Raw genomic sequence first — 19,366 nt, 5'->3', positions numbered from 1 at the left:
TATTGACCAAAGCCATAATATACATAGGAATAAAATTAACTAAGGGTTTGAGGACTTTCAAAAAGAAACTGTTGAATCTTATTGGAAGACATGAGTATAAATAGATGTACCATGTTCCTGGATGAGAGGATTTGATGTAAATGTAAGCCATTCCAAAATTAACATAGAAACTTAATCTTTGGGGGATTATTTCTTTTCTTTCTTTCTTTCTTTTTTTTTTTTAAGATTTTTATTTATTTATTTGACAGGCAGAGATCACAAGTAGGCAGAGAGGCAGGCAGAGAGAGAGAGGTGGAAGCAGGCTCCCTGCTGAGCAGGGATCCCTATGTGGGGCTCGATCCCAGGACCCTGAGATCATGACCTGAGCTGAAAGCAGAGGGTTTAACCCACTGAGCCACCCAGGTGCCCCTGGAGGATTATTTCTAAACAGAGAATTTTACAAAAAGAAGAATAAATGAGAATGGCAAGATGGCAAGAAAACTTGAAAAAGAATAATATGCACTAGTTGCCTTACTTAATAATAAAACAAAATAATTATACAACAAAACAATATGCACTTAACACAGGAATGAGTAAATAGATCAGTGAAACACAGACATTGTTATTAGATCCAAATATGTATTAACACTTATAGATGACAGAGGTGATTTTTCATTTCAAAGGAAGAGGGATTTATTTACATACATGATATGGGCATGATTGACTTTCTGTCTGGAGGAAAACAGCTAAATCCCTACCTCATGCCACATTTTAAAGTCAGTTCCAGATAGAGCAAAGATTTGAACGTAACCAAGAATGAATGCTGCAAGAAAAGTTAGATAATGAAATAAAAAATTAAAACGTGTTTGGCAAAAAAGAAATAAACTATTTGCTTCAGTGCAACAGAAGGTCACTTACAGTTTTTTCTACTGTCTAATCACTATTTTGGTGGCTTCTGTTATGCATGGTGCCCTTTGCAGAAGAGAATACAAAGGAATGCTTTCAACAACTGCTCTTCGTTTTTGGAGAAATCTTATAGTTTGTTTTGCTTAGGTTACGTGTGACCTTCCTTTCTGGCTCACCATGAAGTGCCAGAAGAACAATAATAAAATATAAAAAATGAAAGTAATAATATTCAGAGATTAAATTGTTTTAACACAATTCTCTGCTTTCAGCGATTGTTCAGCTTGAGTATATTCCAAAGATTACTTTCTCAAATTTGTTTTCATCTCCTAAGACCCCTCATGTGCAACTTTTCTTGTTTCAAAAGTTGACCTTTGGCTTACTAATGAATACATACTAAAGAATGATCACTGGGAGATTTATGGAAAATGTAAAAATTTTTTCAGAGAGTTTTGGAAGAGAATCAAGAACATTATCATATAGTTCAAAAGTTCCTTATCCTGGGAGACATTGATGGTAAGATATTATACTTTTGTTTTGCTTTCTATGAGTTCTTTGTTTCCTTTCTTTCTTTCTTTTTAAGATTTTATTTTTTTATTTATTTATTTGAGAGAGAGGGAGAAAGAGAGCATGAGAGGAGAGAGGTCAGCGGGAGAAGCAGACCCCTGCTGAGCAGGGAGCCCGTTAAAAAGTTATCAAAACAGTACACGACTCACCGCATCTTTTAATCTTTATATCAGCCTATTTGAATGCAGCTATTAATTGTTAGATAATAGAGCTTGAATTTAATCCTGGGTCTGTTTTATATGGGGGTTATTAACAATGAGGTAGTGATTTCATAGTACTGTAGGAATACAGTAAATATCCTGAGTAATGTTTATTTCTATTCTTTTGTCTTTATTCCTATTACTGAATTTTTGCTTTGATGTCTTGTAGATTTGATGAATGAATTTAACAAATGGCTTTCCAAAAGCAGAAACAATCTACCTGGACACCTTCTCCGCTTCATGACTCACCTCGTTTTGTTTTTCCACACTCTGGGACTACAGATCAAAGTAAATAAAAAAGAACAATTGACTGTCCTTTGCAAGGGTGATGCTGTATGCCTCTCAACAGGAAAACATGCTACTTTTTTGTGGGGTGTTTTGTTTTTTGTTTTTTGGTTTTTTTTTTCCTAGAAATGGTGGTAAGGGTGCAGAAGTCTTTTTTTTTTAAGATTTTATTTATCTGAGAGAGAGAGAGACGTGCGGGGAGGGGCCAGGGGAGTGGAATGGGGAGGGAGCCTGACATGAACCCCAGATATGAATCCCAGAACCCCAAGATAAAGACCCTGACCTGAAGGCAGACCCTCAATCGACTGAGCCACCCAAGCGCCCTGGCATAGAAGTCTTCTAGACAGTCTTGTATGGTCACTCAGTGATAACTCACTGTGGATGACCCTTTAGGGCTCTAGTCTTTGGATGCAGAATACCAGTGGAGGTTTGTGTGTGTGTGTGTTAAGTAATTTTTAAAAAAGATTTTATTAGCACATGTGAATGTGCTGAGGGAGGGACAGATAGACAAGCCAACTCACCACTGAGCAGGGAGCTCAGTGTGGGGCTGGATCCCAGCACTTTGAGATTATGACAGGCTCTGAAGTCAGATGCTCATCCAGAGTGAGCAACCCATGTGCCTTATGTGGTTTTTGATAAATTCATAACTTTATCCTCATCAGTACCCAGTTCTAAATCAACCCACCAAGCTAACTGAACAAGACTACTTTTTCTATGTGAGGTTTCAAACCTTTGTTTTCTTTTTTCTTTTTGTTTCTTTTTCCTAAATGATGGTAACATTTAGTACCTATAGGAGGCAGAATGATAAACAGTAGTTGAAAGTTTGAACTTTGGAGTAAGAATCCTGGGTTTGCATCCTTACTCAGCAGCTTCTAGTATGTAATTCTGGGTAAAATAAAAACCTCTGTAGTTTTTTTAGTTTAGAAACTCTTAGTTTCTTCCTCTGTAAATTGTGAACAATGATAGTAACTACTCACAAAGAGTTATGGAAGGTTCATTTGGGCAGCATATAAACTTTGCTAAGCACTTAGCCTCGCATGTAGTCATTGCTCCATGGTAAATATTAAAATCATTCAATCACTTAGTAGAATTTTTTTTTTTAAATCTTTATAATTTTTTTTTAAAGATTTTATTTATTTATTTGAGAGAGAGACAGGGAGAGAGAGCATGAGTGAGGAGAAGGGCAGAGAGAGAAGCAGACTCCCCGTGGAGCTGGGAGCCCGATGCGGGACTCGATCCCGCGACTCCGAGATCATGACCTGAGCCGAAGGCAGTTGTCCAAACAACTGAGCCACCCAGGCGTCCCACCTAGTAGAATTTTTATTAGATACCTTGCTGGTACATATAAGCAGTTTTGTTTATAATTGAATTATATCCTTTTTTCTATGAAGGAAGAAGTTTCCATTGAAATTTTAAAGACCTACATACAGGTAAACTTTAAGAATCCACAATTTGATTGTTTTTTTTGTTTGTGTGTGTGTTTTTTTTTTTTTTGGTGGAAACAAAAATCAGAATGGTGATGTTTTAATGCTCAGTGGTGGGGAAGTCATCAGAATCTGTAAGAGATCTTTTAATTATCTTAAGTATATTTTATTTAGAATTTAAAATCATTCTGTTCAGTAGAACAAATCCACATCTATATGAATCTCTCATTAATGTTTGAAATTTTGAAGTGAATTTTTTAAAAAAACACTGCTGATCCCAGAACCTGTTGTTATTATTGACATATTTTGATCTTTTCCTGTTTTTTTAGCTTTTAATAAATGAGAAGCATACAAATCTTATAGCATTTTATACCTGTCATTTGCCTCAAGACCTAGCTGTAGCCCAGTATGCATTATTTTTGGAAGGTGTTACAGAATTTGAGCAGCGCCACCATTGCCTAGAACTGGCTAAAGAAGCAGGTAAAAATGATTGAGAACTTTTTGTTGGGTTTCACAGGCAAGTTATCATTTTGGCATTAGTAACACTTATCTTTATAGTTTTAAATCTTCTCTTGAGAGAAAAAGAATGAAATTTTTGATGAAATTCTGTTTTAGGAATAAACTGTAACCCATGTAGAATATCCCTGTTATGGCATTTTCTTTTACAATTTTATAATGTCTTTCATATTGTACATGTTATATTTTTATAGAATTTTAATTCCAGTTTACCAAATCATTGTGACTGTTTAGAGAATATTACTGTAAATGATTAATTCTTGTTTTTGTCTCTTAAAAAAATTCCTTAGATTTGGATATTGCAGCTATAACAAAGACTGTAGTCGAGAATATCCGAAAGAAAGATAATGGTGAATTCAGTCATCATGATGTGGCCCCAGCCCTAGATACCAGCACTACTGAGGTAACATAAGGTGCAGGGGAGTTGTGTGTCTAATTCCTAATCCCTCTTTGGTGGCTCTTTGGTGAACTTCCTCCTTAACATACTCTGCCTCCTTTCTTTAAGAATTTTTCTTTGTCAGCCAAAACCTTTTAAATTTTAAAATTGGCAGCAGACTTAAGGTCTTATGTAAGGGATTTAAGTTACTTGCAGTAGTATTGTGTTAAAGGAAGCTTTATTGGATTATTGGATTATTCTAGACACTTGATCAATCTCTAACTCTTTAAGTAGTTTACTTACCCTATTTTCAGGAAAAAAAAAACAAAAACAAAAAACCATTTTAGAGTAGCCGCTAAGGAATCACCTGGTTAAGTTGGTGGGACATAGAATACTTAATTTCAGACTCATACTCCAAGAAGTTTTTTGTAATTTTTTCAGGGTTTTTTTTTTTTTTTTTAGATTTTATTTACTTATTTATTTATTTGTCAGAGAGAGGAAGAGAGAGAGCAAACTTACAAGCAAGGGGAGCAGCAGGCTCCCCATTGAGCAAGGAGCCCAATGTGGGACTCGATCTTAGAACCCTGGGATCATGACCTGAGCCAAAGGCAGACGCTTAACTGACTGAGCCACCTAGGCATCCCTTTTTTGTAATTTGAGTTACTAAGTGTGAGAAGAAACTAAGGAAAGCTAGATTCTTTCATAATTTCATATAACTTGAGGGATGATCATGTTTACTAGATGTAAGTTAATTCTACTAACTAGAATATATTAGAAAAAGGTACAATCAATGTTTCTTTTTTTTCAAATAAATGAATAGGAGGACCGTTTAAAAATTGACGTAATTGACTGGTTGGTATTTGACCCAGCACAGAGGGCGGAAGCACTTAAACAAGGCAATGCGATAATGAGAAAATTCTTGGGTATGCTTTATTTTAATATTCTCTTCTCAGGCTTTTGTTCAAACTTATATATTCTTAAATTTTTGTTTTGTTGTGGGTTTTTCTTTGTTTGTTTTTCTAATCCTTCCGGTGGAGGGGGACAGGTGACAAAACAGCCATTCTTATATATCAGGTCTAGTATAATGAAACAAAATTAACATTATCATTGTCCTAATCAGTGTTTCTTATAATCTCAAGGCTTTGAAAAATGTAATTGCCTTAAGACACAAAAGTTGGTAGAAGCAACTGCATTAAATGAATCCTTTTGTGACTTGACCCACTGAAATAAGGAAAAAGCCTGGCTATTAAGTACAAAGAATCACCCAAACCTTTAATAAAACTACTTTGGGACTCAAGATGCTTACAGCTGACTGTAAAAGTTGCAAACCAATTAATTTGACTCCTTTAGAAACCACTATACAGCAATTCACATATATTGAAAAATTGTGCCTCTTTTTCACAGCATCAAAAAAGCATGAAGCTGCAAAAGAAGTATTTGTGAAAATTCCTCAGGATTCTATAGCGGAAATCTATAATCAGTGGGAGGAACAAGGAATGGAAAGTCCACTTCCTGCCGAAGATGATAATGCTATCAGAGAACATTTGTGCATTAGAGCTTATTTGGTGAGCCTATAAAGAAAATCACAAATGTGTCTACCTTCATGATTTTTCTGATTCACTCTCAGACTTTGAACTGTTCATCCAATAGTGGTGACTGACTTTTTATCTTCTCTCTCTTGTGACTGTGGTACTGATTGATCCACAGGAGCATTGAGATCATGGTCCGGCCTTCATCAGCATAAGGTTCTAATTCATGCTAACCGACCAAGAACTTCACTTCATAGAGTGGGTGATGTCTAAAACTTAGTGTCCTTGCAATTCTTTGAATGTTTGTATCAACTTTAGTGTTTCTTTGGGGATAAGGGGTCAATAACTGACAAAGGCGAAACAATTAAATTTGTTATACCTAAAATAACAACATACTCATTTAAGATGCTTTCAACAAAAAATGAAGTGATTACATCAGGCTAGGTTCTAGGGGACATCTGTGGATAGCAGTCTGTCCTTGCCCTGTAGAAGCTAATGGGCTAGTGAAGAAGACAGACAAGTAAACATCACAAAGTGGTAAGTGTCAAGATACGTATATGACCGGAGTGCTTGAGATAGGACTAGGTGCCAGAAAACACAATATACATGTACCTTGCTGGTGTTCACCATTTGACAAAATATTTATTCACAGTGGTTTTTTTGGGTGCAAAAAATAAATGTTGAACAGTTCTGTTTCTTGATGTTGCAAAATTACTTCTAAGAACCAGATTTTAAAAGCTCTGTAGAACATACGGAAAACTTGTGTTTGTTTCGTATTTTTTATATTTTATTTTACATCTTAGGAAGCCAATGAAACCTTTAACGAGTGGTTTAAGCATATGAATTCAGCTCCACAGAAACCTACTTTGATACCTCAAGCAACTTTTACTGAAAGAGTGGCTCATGAACACAAAGAAAAGAAATATGAAGTAAGTTGAATTTATATAAGACCTATCTATTGCACTTTAAAAATACAGATCACATTTTTTTTCAGATTTCTTTTTCTAATTTTGATTCCAGTATGTTAACTTACAGTGTTCTCTTAGTTTCAGGTGTCCAAAATAGTGATTCAGCACATCCATACATCCCCTAGTGCTCATCACAAGTGCACTCCTTAATCCCCATTACCTATTTCACCCATCCCCCAACCACCTCCCCTCATATATGGACAGACACTTGGACTGCTTCCATAACTTGGCTGTTGTAAAGAATGCAGTAAACATAGGAGCGTGTGTATCCCTTTGAATTAGTGTTTTTATATTTTTTAGGTAAACTCCCAGTAGTGCCAATTGCTGGTCATAGGGTAGTTCTATTTTCAACTTTTTGAGGAACCTCCATACTGTTTTTCACAGTGTCTGTACCAGTTTGCATTCCCACCAACAGTGCACAAGGGTTCCTTTCTCTCTATATCATCACCAATATTTGTTGTTTCTTGTGTTTTTTATTTTAGCCATTTTGACAGGTGTGAGGTGATACCTCATTGTGGTTTTGATTTGCATTTCCCTGATCATGAGTGATGTTGAGCATCTTTCCTGTGTCTGTTGGCCATCTGTATGTCTTCTTTGGAAAAATGTCTTTTCAGGTCTTCTGAATATTTTTTAACTGGTTTATTTCATTTTTTTGGTGTTGAGTTGCAGAAATTCTTTATATATTTTGGATACTAGCCTTCATTGGATATGTTATTTGCAAATATCTTTTTCCATTAGTGGGTTACCCTTTAGTTTTGTTGATTATTTCCTTTGTTGTGCAGGTTTTTATTTTGCTATAGTCCCAATAGTTTGTTTTTGCTTTTGTTTCCCTTGCTTCAGGAGATATATCTAGAAAGTGTTGCTATGGTCAATTTTAGAGATCTTTACTGTACTCTCTTCTAGGTTTTTTTTTTTTTTTTTAAGATTTATTTATTTTATTTGAGAGAGAGAGCGAGAGTGAGAGTGAGTACAAGTGGGAGGGGTAGAAGGAGAAAATCTTGAGCAGACTCCCCACTGAGTGCAGAGCCTTTTGCTTTGCCAGGCTTTATCCCATGACCTGAGCTGAGACCAAGAATTGGGTGCCTACAAGTTGAGCCACCCTTATGCTGCTCTGTTTAGGATTTTTATGGTTTCAGGTTTCCCATTTAGGTCTTTAATTCATTTTGAATTTGTTTTTTGTGTTTGGTGTAAGGAAGTGGTCCAGTTACATTCTTTTGCATGTGGCTATCCAATTTTCCGAACATCATTTGTTAAAGAAACTGTCTTTTGCCATTGGACTATCTTTCCTGCTTGTTGAAGATTAATTGACCATATAACTGTGAGTTGATCAGGTCATATTTAAAGAGGTAATTTCTTCAGCAGTTCTATTCTTACTGTAACAGGTGATCTTTCTGTTAATGCTATTGGAAAAAAAGACACCTGTTAGTTTTCTGCAGCTTATTAACCAAACATGAAAATTACCCTCAGGTGACATTAATGTTCATTTATGAAGTTAACATTTTAGTGTTTTATTTCACTGCAGTCTGTTGATTATTTTTGTATTTGGCTGACTAAAGTTAACTTTATTTTTTTTAAGTTTTATGTATTTATTTAAGTAATCTCTGTACTCATGTGGGGCTTGAACTCATGACCCAGAAGTCAAGAGTTGCATGCTTCTCAATAAAGTGAACTCTTTAGAATGATGTTCCATGTAAATATTCCTGTATGTACTTTTACAAATACATTATTTATTGGTTTTAGTCTGTTAATGTCTTGTGTTTGTTTTGCAGATGGATTATGTTATTTGGAAAGGACATTTGGATGCCCTGACTGCTGATGTGAAGGAGAAAATGTACAATGTCTTGTTGTTTGTTGATGGAGGGTGGATGGTAGATGTTAGAGAGGTAAGCTCTGTACATTGTATATAGCTAAAAAAGGAAAAGTCTATTTTCAAAGGTTCTTTCTCTAAGTAGAAGCACCTATGGATCTTATATATCCTTTGTTCTTGTAACTGAACATCCCTTAATTTAAACCTAGACTGAAAATAATAACTAGGGAATAGAAATCTTGGACTATTGAGTAAACTTATTTCTTCAGATTTAATGTATTCATTCAAGATACTAAAATGTAACTTTTTACTGGATCTAAAAATTTAATTGTATTTGAATTCAATTCAATTTAAGGATACAAAGATAAGTCTAGTAGCCATGACCCTCACCTCTGAGCTATCCATTTAAATGACCTTGGTGGGGGCAGGCAGCTTTTTTTAAATGCTGGGCTCCACTGTCAGAGATTCTGATTTAATTGGTCTGTGATAGGGCTGGATTTATTGGTTTTTGGTTTTTTTTAATCTGCTGGAGAGCTTAAATGTATATCCTGGGTTGAGACTAGTTACAAAAGTACCTAAATGCCATAAGAAAAGCACAGATTAAGTATTTTGTGAGTTCGGGAAAAGAAAAGGTTGGTTTTACCTGGAAGAGGTCTAGACAGGGTACTTGAAAGGTATGGTATTTGATTCCTAAAAAATGATGTCGAAGCTGAGTGAGTAGAGGGGAAAGGAAGGATACTGAAGGTAACTATCATGTTAGTGAAAAAATACAGAGGCCTGATCCTGTGGTTTAACAGAAACCTTGAGTAATCAGCTTTGCCTCTGCAGACTTCATGATCTGTTAAAGGGGAACTGTGTAAATGCTGGATTCTTGAATATTTGGTGCAGTATTTTGAACAGAGAACCTAGAATGCCCTTTCCCCGATAGCTATACCGATGGCTTTCCTACCTTCTTCAGTAGTATGGCCAATGTTCTCTCTCTAGAGACCCTCCCCATTCCCCAGCCCCAGCCACCCTGTATCACTTTCTTCTTATCCTGCATTGGTTTTCCTTGTGGCAGTTACATATAATGTATAATGTATATTATTTGCTTGTTGTGTGTCTACCTCCATTAAGATGTAGACTTTATGAAGGCAGCAACATTGTTTTCTTCATTTCTCTGAGTTTGTCACTTAAGTTAATGCCTGGAACATAAGAGGCTTTCAGAAAATGTTTGGTACATTTAGTAAATGACTGGGGTGAACGCACTGTCTTCATATTAGAGATACCTGTAATGTCAGTGCGGTTCAACTCCTGTGGGCAACACATACCAGTTAATGAATTTTTCTCACATGTAAGGCACTACTGTATGTCCCTAATGGAAAGAATGTTTTAATTTTATACATTTACAGGATTTTTCAAAGCTTTTGTTCATTCGAATGACAAAAACAGCTTAGGTTGTGGAGAGCAATTGATTTTCTTTTCCTTGTGGCAAATTGCTGGGCCCATCAGGCATAATTCAGGACAGTTGGTAGCCTTCAGTCTGCTGGTGTGGGAAGCCATTTGAGTTAGCAGAACAGATTACCAGTAACACCCCTTTGATATTTGGCCAGCAACAAGACCTAGAAGAAGCAGGGGGCCAGAATCCATCCTGTGAGATCAGATTACTAATAGACCTGATGCTACTTTCAGGTGATAAGAGGTCTGGGAGCCAGGGCCGCTTTGCCTCCCTAGCAAGGGGGCGAAAGACGCCGTTGGAGTACAAATGGAGTGACTCAGAGGAAGTGCTCACATTCTTAACAGGCTCTGGGTGGAAACAACTAATGTGAATTATGAGTTAGACCTTTGGTTTTAAATCCACCTCTGAAGGTAGTGAGTGCCTATTTGAGAAATAAAATAAAAGTGCTTTCCCTTTCAAAGTTAAGAAAACACAACGCATGCATGCATTTTAATATTTACTGTTAATATATTTATATCTCAAAACAAGACTGAACAATTGATAGTAATTTTCCCTATGTGTGGAAAACTGACCTAGATCAGCCTAAATTAGTACAAATCACTCCTTGGTAGAATTACCACATACATTTTTTTGCTCCACTTACATCTGCTTTTGAAAAATGCTTTAGCAGCTTAACATAGTCTGTCCCATGAAGATACTTACACTGATTAATATAAGTTGTCATAAACAACAACAAAAAGTTTCAGACTTCTAAGAAGGTAAATCCACTTTTTTAAAAAAATTTATTAGGGGGGCTCCTGGGTGGCTCAGTGGATTAAAGCCTCTGCCTTCGGCTTGGGTCATGATCCTAGGATACTGGGATCGAGCCCCACATCGGGCTCTCTGCTCAGCGGGGAGCCTGCTTTCCTTCCTCTCTCTCTGCCTACTTGTGATCTCTCTGTTAAATAAATAAATAAAATATTTTTTTTTTAAAATTTTATTAGGTATTTTATTAGGCTTTTCTAAAGACCAGGTATTCAGCTTGTCTTGTTCTCTGTTTTGTCTTATGCTATGAACTCTGTGGATTTCCTTTCTATTTTTTTTTCTTTCTATTTTTAAGATTATTTCACAAAGGTTAAGGCTGGGTTCTTTTTAAATTATTTTAATGATTTTTAGATTTCAAATTTGTTGCAAGAAAACGTTTTGGGTACGTTTCTGTACTCTTACTACTGCCCACATAATTTTTTAGAAAGGCCCATATGTACTTCGAAATGCTAATTGTTTTCTCCACATTGTTTTTCTCATGTATCTGTTAGTTCTGTCTCATTAATTATATTATTCAAATCTATAGGGTCTTTTAATTTTTCTATTTTTGAAAAGTTATACAAAGGAATCATAAATTCACTTTGCTTAAAAAGAGTTTGTGGTGACATTGTCCCTCCCTGTGTGCCTCTCCCCACCTCATGACCCTTCTCCCCAGCAGCAGTCACCACGGTCAGTTTATGTCCTCTCACATGTATTTCCATCTGTACACATCAAGGGAAACGGTGCTTCTTTTCTCTTCCCAGTTTTGTTCCAGTGGTATTTAGTCTCTCTTACGGCTTTAAGCATGTTTTTATTCAAGACATAATAGATATTAGAAATACAAATCTAAAAAAAAAGAAAAATATAAATTCAGAAGCATTTTGTTTTTGTTATCAGACCAGGGACTCCTCTGTATTAGGTTTTGTTTGCCTTCATGCAGTTTTACCAAAAATTGTGTGTCTGTCATGATTAAAATCCTGGCTTGTTTTATTTTTAATGGGCATCATGAGCTTTAGAGAAACCCCATTAGCTTCTACCTTTTGCATTTTGGTTTTGATTCAATACTTGGGTTTTTTATAACAATATTTACCTTAAACTTTTTAAAATGACAACTTGATGTCCGACTATAGGATGCTGAAGAAGACCATGAAAGGACACACCAAATGGTTTCATTGAGAAAGCTTTGTCTGCCGATGTTGTGTTTTCTGCTTCATACCATTTTGCATAGTACTGGTCAGTATCAGGAATGCTTGCAGTTAGCAGATATGGTCTCCTCTGAGCGCCACAAACTGTATCTGGTAAGTTCTGGAGCATTTACAGTTTTAAATTTTAGTGATTTGATAAGCTCTTTAATAATATTTGATTTTGTGAGATGTGTTTACATTTTTGAGATGTTCTTAGATTTTCTTAACATAATGGTCCACTTATAATGTTTGTTCTTTTTTTGAAAATGCATACATATTCATAAACACTTAGAAGTAAATAGACTGGCTCAAAGAAATAGCTTTGAACATAGTGGCCCTTGGCTATATAAATCTTAAAGAGGAATTTCTTATGTTAAGCTAATCGGGTTGATTAAATGACCATAAATTCATATATTCTTCCTTGCTCTCATTCTTAACTTTTTTTTTTCTTCTCTTAAAATCAGGTATTTTCTAAGGAAGAACTAAGGAAATTGTTGCAGAAGTTAAGAGAGTCCTCTCTAATGCTCCTAGACCAGGGACTTGATCCATTAGGATATGAAATTCAGTCATAATTCATCCACTCTGCTAATTTCTATGATAAATGGAGTTTCTTATAAAATACACATATTTGTAATTACTGGGTTTTTTCTTTTGCATTGTCATGGGAATAATGAAAATTTACACATTTGCATTTTATATTTTTCAGAATATTATGATGATACTTTGAAAATTTAATGTATTATATGACTATTTCCCTGCATTTATTAATAAAATTATATAAAAATTAAAATTTTCTGTTCTTACAAGTTCCAGAATTACCTCTTATGTAATAAGAAATTAAGTTTCCTCTTATCCTACTTTTCTCCTGTGAGCATAAATATGCTGATATCTTAAAATTATAAAGAGGATGAGAAGTAGATTCATTTCTAAATCAGGTATGTAATTTCTTATAAGATTTAGTGGGTTTGGGGGGGGAGATAAAGATTTTATTTATTTATTTGACACTGAGAGAGGGAACAGAAGCAGAGGGAGTGGGAGAAGGAGAAGCAGGCTTCCTGCTGAGCAGGGAGCCCAATGCGGGGCTGGATCCCAGACCATGGGATCATGACCTGAGCAGAAGGCAGACGCTTAACAACTAAGCCACCCAGGCGCCTCAGAAATTTAGTGTTTTTTAAATACTACAGTTAAGATGAATATAGCAAGAGTTTTGTCTAATATTACGCTTTTGTTTTCTTTATTTTGGAAACATTTCTTTTTTATTAACTCATTCAATAAACTGGCTACTAATTAAGTTAGATCTTATGAAGTCTTATCATAGTATCTGGTACACAGTAGGCACTGACTAAGCTGGGAAATACAAAAATGAGTGGAATCTACTCCAGCCCTTCTAGTAGGGGTTATACAACAAATACCTTTTTTTAAATGCCATTAAAAAAATGCAAGTAATCTGCGCAGTAAGACACTGTCACCAGCTAAGAGGGCTCTGAGGAGGTAGCATTAGAGCTGCTGTTTGAGTAATGCACTGAATTTGCAAGGGCAAAGATAAAGCACAAGAAGAGTGAGGGACTGCACATTGGGAAATCAGTATGAGCAAGGCCCAGAAATGGTAATGCATAGCGTATTTATGAATCAGCAAGAATTTTCTTTCTTTCTTTTTTTTTTTTTTTTTTTTTTTGTGAGAGATTGCGTGCAAGAATGGGGAGGAAGAAAGAGGGGAGAATCTCCAGCAGGCTCCAGGCCTAGTGAAGAGCCCCATGCAGGGCTCGATCTCATGACCTGAGCCGAAATCCAGAATCAGATATGTAAGTGACTGAGCCATCCAGGTGCCCACACCTGAGCAATTTCTTTTTTTTTTTTTTTTTTTTTAAGATTTTATTTATTTTATTTGACAGAGCGACAGTGAGAAAGGGAGTACAGGCAGAGGAAGCAGGAGAGGGAGAAGCAGGCTTCCAGTGGAGCTGGGAACCTGATGCAGGGCTTGATTCCAGGACTCTGGGATCATGACCTGAGCTGAAGGCAGATGCTTAACGACTGAGCCACCCAGGCACCCCACACCTGAGCAGTTTCTTAAAGATGTATTTATAGATGCCACCCTAGAGACGTCTGGCTAGGAGGCCTGGTATAGGGTCCTGGAAGTTGTATATTTAAGTATAATATGCCATAGGTGATTTTAATTAGCTTGGGGTATTCTGGCTTAAATCAGAGATGGATATTGTACCGAACACAGCGGGAGTTGATCATGATACAACTGTTTGCATCAGCCCTGGAGAGGTGTAGAGGCAGTGGACTCCGCCTCAAGTTCTTATGCTAGCAAGAACGATCCAGAGGAAATTTACTTTCTAAAACCTCTCTAATTTTTATACATTAAAAAAATGAGGTGAAGCAGTATGAACTGACTTGGAAGTCTAAATCTTAAAAAATATGTATAAGATTTGTATGCTGAAAATACAAAATACTGATAAACCAAAAAAGAGCAAAATGGAGAGACATACCATATTCATTAAACAGAAGACTCAACATAGTAAAGATGCCAAATTGATAAACAGGTTTAACACAATTCTAACTAATATTTCAGCAAGAAGATAGATTTTATATTACTTGGTATGACTGAATTAATCTTCTTAGGTGTGATAATTGTGGCCAGATATGAGAGTGTCTTTTATTCTTCAGAGATACACCCCGATGGACGCCTGGGTGACTCAGTTGTTAAATGTCTGCCTTCAGCTCAGGTCATGATCCCAGCGTCCTGGGATTGAGTCCCACTCCGGGCTCCCTGCTAACTGGAAACCTGCTTCTCCTTCTGCCTGCTTCTAGTCCCCCTGCTTCTTCTCTCTCTCTCTCTCTCTCTCTCTCTGGCAAATAAATAAAATCTTTAAAAAGAATAAGAGATACCTACTGAAATATTTAGAGATGAAAGGCCATGAAGTCTGCACTTTAAAGCAGTTTAGCTTTGGGGCACCTGGCTGGCTGGCAAGACATGGATAGAGCATGTAACTCTTCATCTTGGGGTGGTGAGTTCTAGCCCCATGTTGGGTATAGAGATCACTTAAAAAATAAATAAAAATTTAGGGCGCCTGGGTGGCTCAGTGGGTTAAGCCTCTGCCTCATGCTCAGGTCATGATCTCAGGGTTCTGGGATCGAGTCCCACATTGGGCTCTGCTCAGCGGGGGGCCTGCTTCCCCTTCTCTCTCTGCCTGCCTCTCTGCCTACTTGTGATCTTTCTGTCAAATAAATCCTTAAAAAAAATTATTTATTTTTTTAAAGATTTATTTATTTATTTGACAGAGAGAGAAAGAGGTCACAAGTAGGCAGAGAGGCAGGCAGAGAGAGAGAGGAGGAAGCAGGCTCCCTGCCGAGCAGAGAGCCCGATGCGGGACTCGATCCCAGGACCCTGAGATCATGACCCGAGCCGGCAGCGGCTTAACCCACTGAGCCACCCAGGCGCCCCAAAATATTTTTAAAAATAAATAAAAATTTAAAAATAGGTTTAGCTTTAAAAGTCTACACAGATAAATATGTCAAAATATTAACTGCATAATCTATGTGAAGGGCACAGTCATGTTTATTAATCTCAACTTTTCTGTAGATATAAAAATCTTCAAAATAAAAGATTTGAGTGGAGTTAAATAGTGACAGAACAATTAAATATCCATATGGAAAAGAAATGAATCATGGCCCCCACTTTATACTATTCACAAAAATTAATTAGAAGTGGATTATAAGCCTCATTATAAAAGCTAAAACTAAAGGTTTGAAGAAAAATAAAATCTTTAATGACCTGTGAGTAGGCAAAGATTTCCTATACAAGAAAAAAAGATTTTTCCTATTGACAGAAAGCAATAAGCATAAAGGAAATATTATTTCATTGAAATATAAAACTGCTCATCAAAGACCCCATTATGGGGACACCTGGGTGGCTCAATCGGTTAAGCTGCTGCCTTCAGCTCGGGTCATAATCCCAGGATCCTGGGATCGAGTCCCATGTGGGGTTCCTTGCTCAGCGGGGAGCCTGCTTCTCTCTCTGCCTCTGCCTGCTTGTGCTTTCTCTCTCTCTCTCTCTCTGACAAATAAATAAATACATAAAATCTTAAAAAAAAAAAAAAGACCCCATTATGAAAATAAATAGAGTAGACACAGACTGGAAGAAAATATTTGCAAAAATATATCTGACCAAAAAAACCTTCCTACTTAGAATTGACAAAGAACTCTTTCAATTAAATAATAAAGCAAAAAAGTGGCGCAAAAAAAAAAAAGACGATTCGTAAAGGAAGAGAATATGCATAATCAGAAAACCCATGAAAAAGTGCTCAAGTCATGGGAAATGCAAAGGAAGCCACAAGGAGATAACACTATATAGCCATCAAAATGGCTAAAATAAAAAACTGACACCACCAAATTGTGGAACAACTGTGACTGATACATTGCTGGGGAAATATAAAATGGTACACTCTTTGGGAAAAGTTTTGACTTTTTTATAATCACCTATCCTTTAACCTAGAAATTTCACTCATATATTTATTTACTCAAGAGAAATGAAACTAAATTCCAAAGAACACTTGTGCAAATGTATTCATAGCAGCATTATTTATAATAGCCCCAAATTGGAAATTGGAAATGACCATCAATAGGATGACTAAACAAGCTGCAGTATGTTCATACAAAACACTACTCAGCAATATAAAAAGGAAAGAACTGTTCTACCCAGCAAAAGAACCTAGACACCAGAAGTACATACTGTACGATCCATTTACATGAAGTTCTAGAACAGTCAAAACCATGGTTAAGGAAAAATGAAAAAAGTGATTTCCTCTTGGGCATGGGGTGGTGGGGATTTTCTAGGGAGTTTTGTGAGGTGATGGAAGTATACTGTATCTTAACTGGTGTGGGTTACACAGGCGCCTCCATTTATTAAAAAAATGTACACTTTAGATTATTGCATTTGAGTGAATGTAAATTTTCTTTGGAGATAACAAATGAGGTGAGGAGTAGGTACACATGAAAATGGCAGCTGGTGAAACCAGGTGGTGGGTATTTTAACTTTGCACGAGTTTGAAATTTTCCAAAATAAAAAGGAGGGGAAGTGGGCCAGGAACCAGAGAAATCTGAGTTGGAATCTTACTCTCATACCTCCAGCTGCAAGATAACAGCCATTAACCTCTATTTTCAACATTTGTAAATGAGAATAAAGATTATAATCCCATTTCAGGACAAGTAAAGATTAGGACTACTGTGCTTTGTGAAGAAGGTCAAGAAAGCTGCTTAATCATTAAATCAGTCTGGAGAAGGGCAGTTTCCAGAACAGTAGAAATCTGGATTAAATGGCAAATATGGGGTTAGACTCAGTAACCCTAACCCAAAGGCATTTGAATTCCACTTGATACTGTTACATTTTAACCCAACTTTCAGAACTCATATTGTAACTTTTCAAATATTGAATGGTGAAAGATTATTATCCATGCTAAAATTAACAGTCCAAATCTATAAGCACAGGGGACAATTGAGTAGACTAAATGAAGACAGGGTGCCACGGCCCTTAACTGGCAAGCAGGTGAGGGTAAACATTGTAAATCACTGATTAGAGGGTTCTGTGGGTCCAAATTGGAAGGGAGAATGGCAATATAAACAGTGGGAAGGGCACATGGTGTAAGAATCCATAGAATTTGGTGGCATGATAGGAAGAAAAGCTTATCAGGAAGACCATGTTAGGAAAATTAGACTTTAGACCTTGGGTAATTCTCATTATTGTATCTTGAAGATTCATTTCCTTGGGGAACCCACTGACCACCTCCCTCTCCCCAAGTTTAGATCTGATTGTATTATAACTTCACAGGACCATATTTTATTACCTCAAAATATTCATTATCATAGTTGATCATTGTTTACTACCAGTCTTCTCTCACTAAGTTTTTTTTTTTTTTTTAAAGATTTTATTTATTAATTTGACAGAGAGAAATCACAAGTAGACGGAGAGGCAGCCAGAGAGAGAGAGAGAGGGAAGCAGGCTCTCCGCCGAGCAGAAAGCCCGATGCGGGACTCGATCCCAGGACTCTGAGATCATGACCTGAGCCGAAGGCAGCGGCTTAACCCACTGAGCCACCCAGGCGCCCCCTCTCACTAAGTTCTAAGGGAGAGGGTCTTGTCTGGCTTTACTCCACACTATCTTCCAGGTGCCAAATTTAGTGCCTGACACAAAACAGGGGCTCAATATTTAAATAATTCTTACATCAAAGAGGAAATTAAAATTGTCAATCAGACTACTTGGGAATTAAGGACTGGGGCACCTGGGTAGCTCAGTTGCTACACATCTGATCCCAAGAGGATTGAGCCCCACATAGGTCTCCCTGCTCAGTGGGAAGCCTGCTTCTCCCTCTCCCACTCCCTATGCTTGTATTCCCTCTCACTGTCTTTTTGTCGGAATAAAAATAAAATCTTAAAAAAAAAAGGAATTAAGGACTGAGAATATTATACTGTCTTGACTGTGAGTAAAGGTATTCTCAGGAGGGAAACTCATAGCCTAAGTCCTTTTTTTTTTTTATTAGTATTATTCAAGTATTTTATTTATTTGAGGGAGAGAAAGAGCATGCATGCCCATCCCCAAGTGAGCATGGGGAAGAGCAAAGAGGATGGAAAGGAGAAGGGAGGTAACTCCAGCAGACTCTGGGCAGCTGAGTTCAGCACCCCAGACTAGGGGCTCCATCTCTTCACCCTGAGGTCATGACCTGAGTGAAACCACGAGTTGTGCTCAACCCACTGAGCCACCCAGGTGCCCCAAAGTCCTTTTATTTTTAAATAAATTAACTGAACATTCTATTCAAGGAATTAGGGAGAAAAAGAAGAAAAAAGGAAATAACCTGAATCAAAATCACTAGAAGTAATCTTTGAAAAGGCCAATAAAATAGTCAAACTATGGGATCCCTGGTTCAGTCGGTTAAGCGTCTGCCTTCAGCTCAGACTCCGGTCATGATCCCAGAGCCCTGGGATCCCATAGCCCATCCAGCTCTCTGCTCCGCAGGGAGCCTGCTTCTCCTGCTGCCTGTTCCCCCTGCTTATGTGCTTGCGTGCTCTCGCTCTCTCTCTCTCCAAATAAAATAAAAACTTAAGCTTAAAATAGTCAGATTACTGGCAAGACTAATCAAGGGACAAAAACAAAACAAAAAACCCAAATGCGTTTTTACAGTAAGTGGTAGGACAATAGATAAAAATAAATTTTAAATATGGTAGGTCACTATATACAACGCTAACCAAGTATATCAGGACATTTAGGTTAGCCGGCTATTTTTCAAGAACAATTAAAAGCCCCAACATTGATTCAAAAAGAAAATCGAAATGGTGTACTAACGATGATAAGTATGAGTTCATCATGCTATTTTTGTATGTTTTGATTGTTAAGATAAAATGTTTAAAAAT

The 19,366-nt window shown here is 36.9% G+C and overlaps 1 protein-coding gene across 6 annotated transcripts in view; it reads left to right on the top strand.

Annotated features, from left to right (window-relative positions):
* NUP107 (nucleoporin 107) overlaps positions 1–12,742 on the top strand; it is a 45,646-nt gene extending 32,904 nt beyond the window's left edge. For 5 of the 6 annotated variants that reach the window (XM_032347085.1, XM_032347084.1, XM_032347082.1 and 2 more), the window contains 11 exons: positions 1,329–1,398; positions 1,819–1,937; positions 3,326–3,364; positions 3,688–3,838; positions 4,165–4,277; positions 5,071–5,173; positions 5,655–5,815; positions 6,583–6,708; positions 8,517–8,630; positions 11,906–12,073; positions 12,424–12,742. In XM_032347085.1, the coding sequence (XP_032202976.1) occupies positions 1,329–1,398; positions 1,819–1,937; positions 3,326–3,364; positions 3,688–3,838; positions 4,165–4,277; positions 5,071–5,173; positions 5,655–5,815; positions 6,583–6,708; positions 8,517–8,630; positions 11,906–12,073; positions 12,424–12,531 (1,272 nt within the window). In that variant the 3' untranslated portion in view covers positions 12,532–12,742. The other variant, XM_032347086.1, reaches the window with a different exon arrangement.
* Positions 12,743–19,366: the final 6,624 nt, after the last annotated feature.

The sequence above is a fragment of the Mustela erminea genome, chromosome 6 (assembly GCF_009829155.1).
Source record: "Mustela erminea isolate mMusErm1 chromosome 6, mMusErm1.Pri, whole genome shotgun sequence".
Classification (NCBI taxonomy): Eukaryota; Metazoa; Chordata; class Mammalia; order Carnivora; family Mustelidae; genus Mustela; species Mustela erminea.
This window is presented reverse-complemented; position numbering and strand designations above follow the sequence as displayed.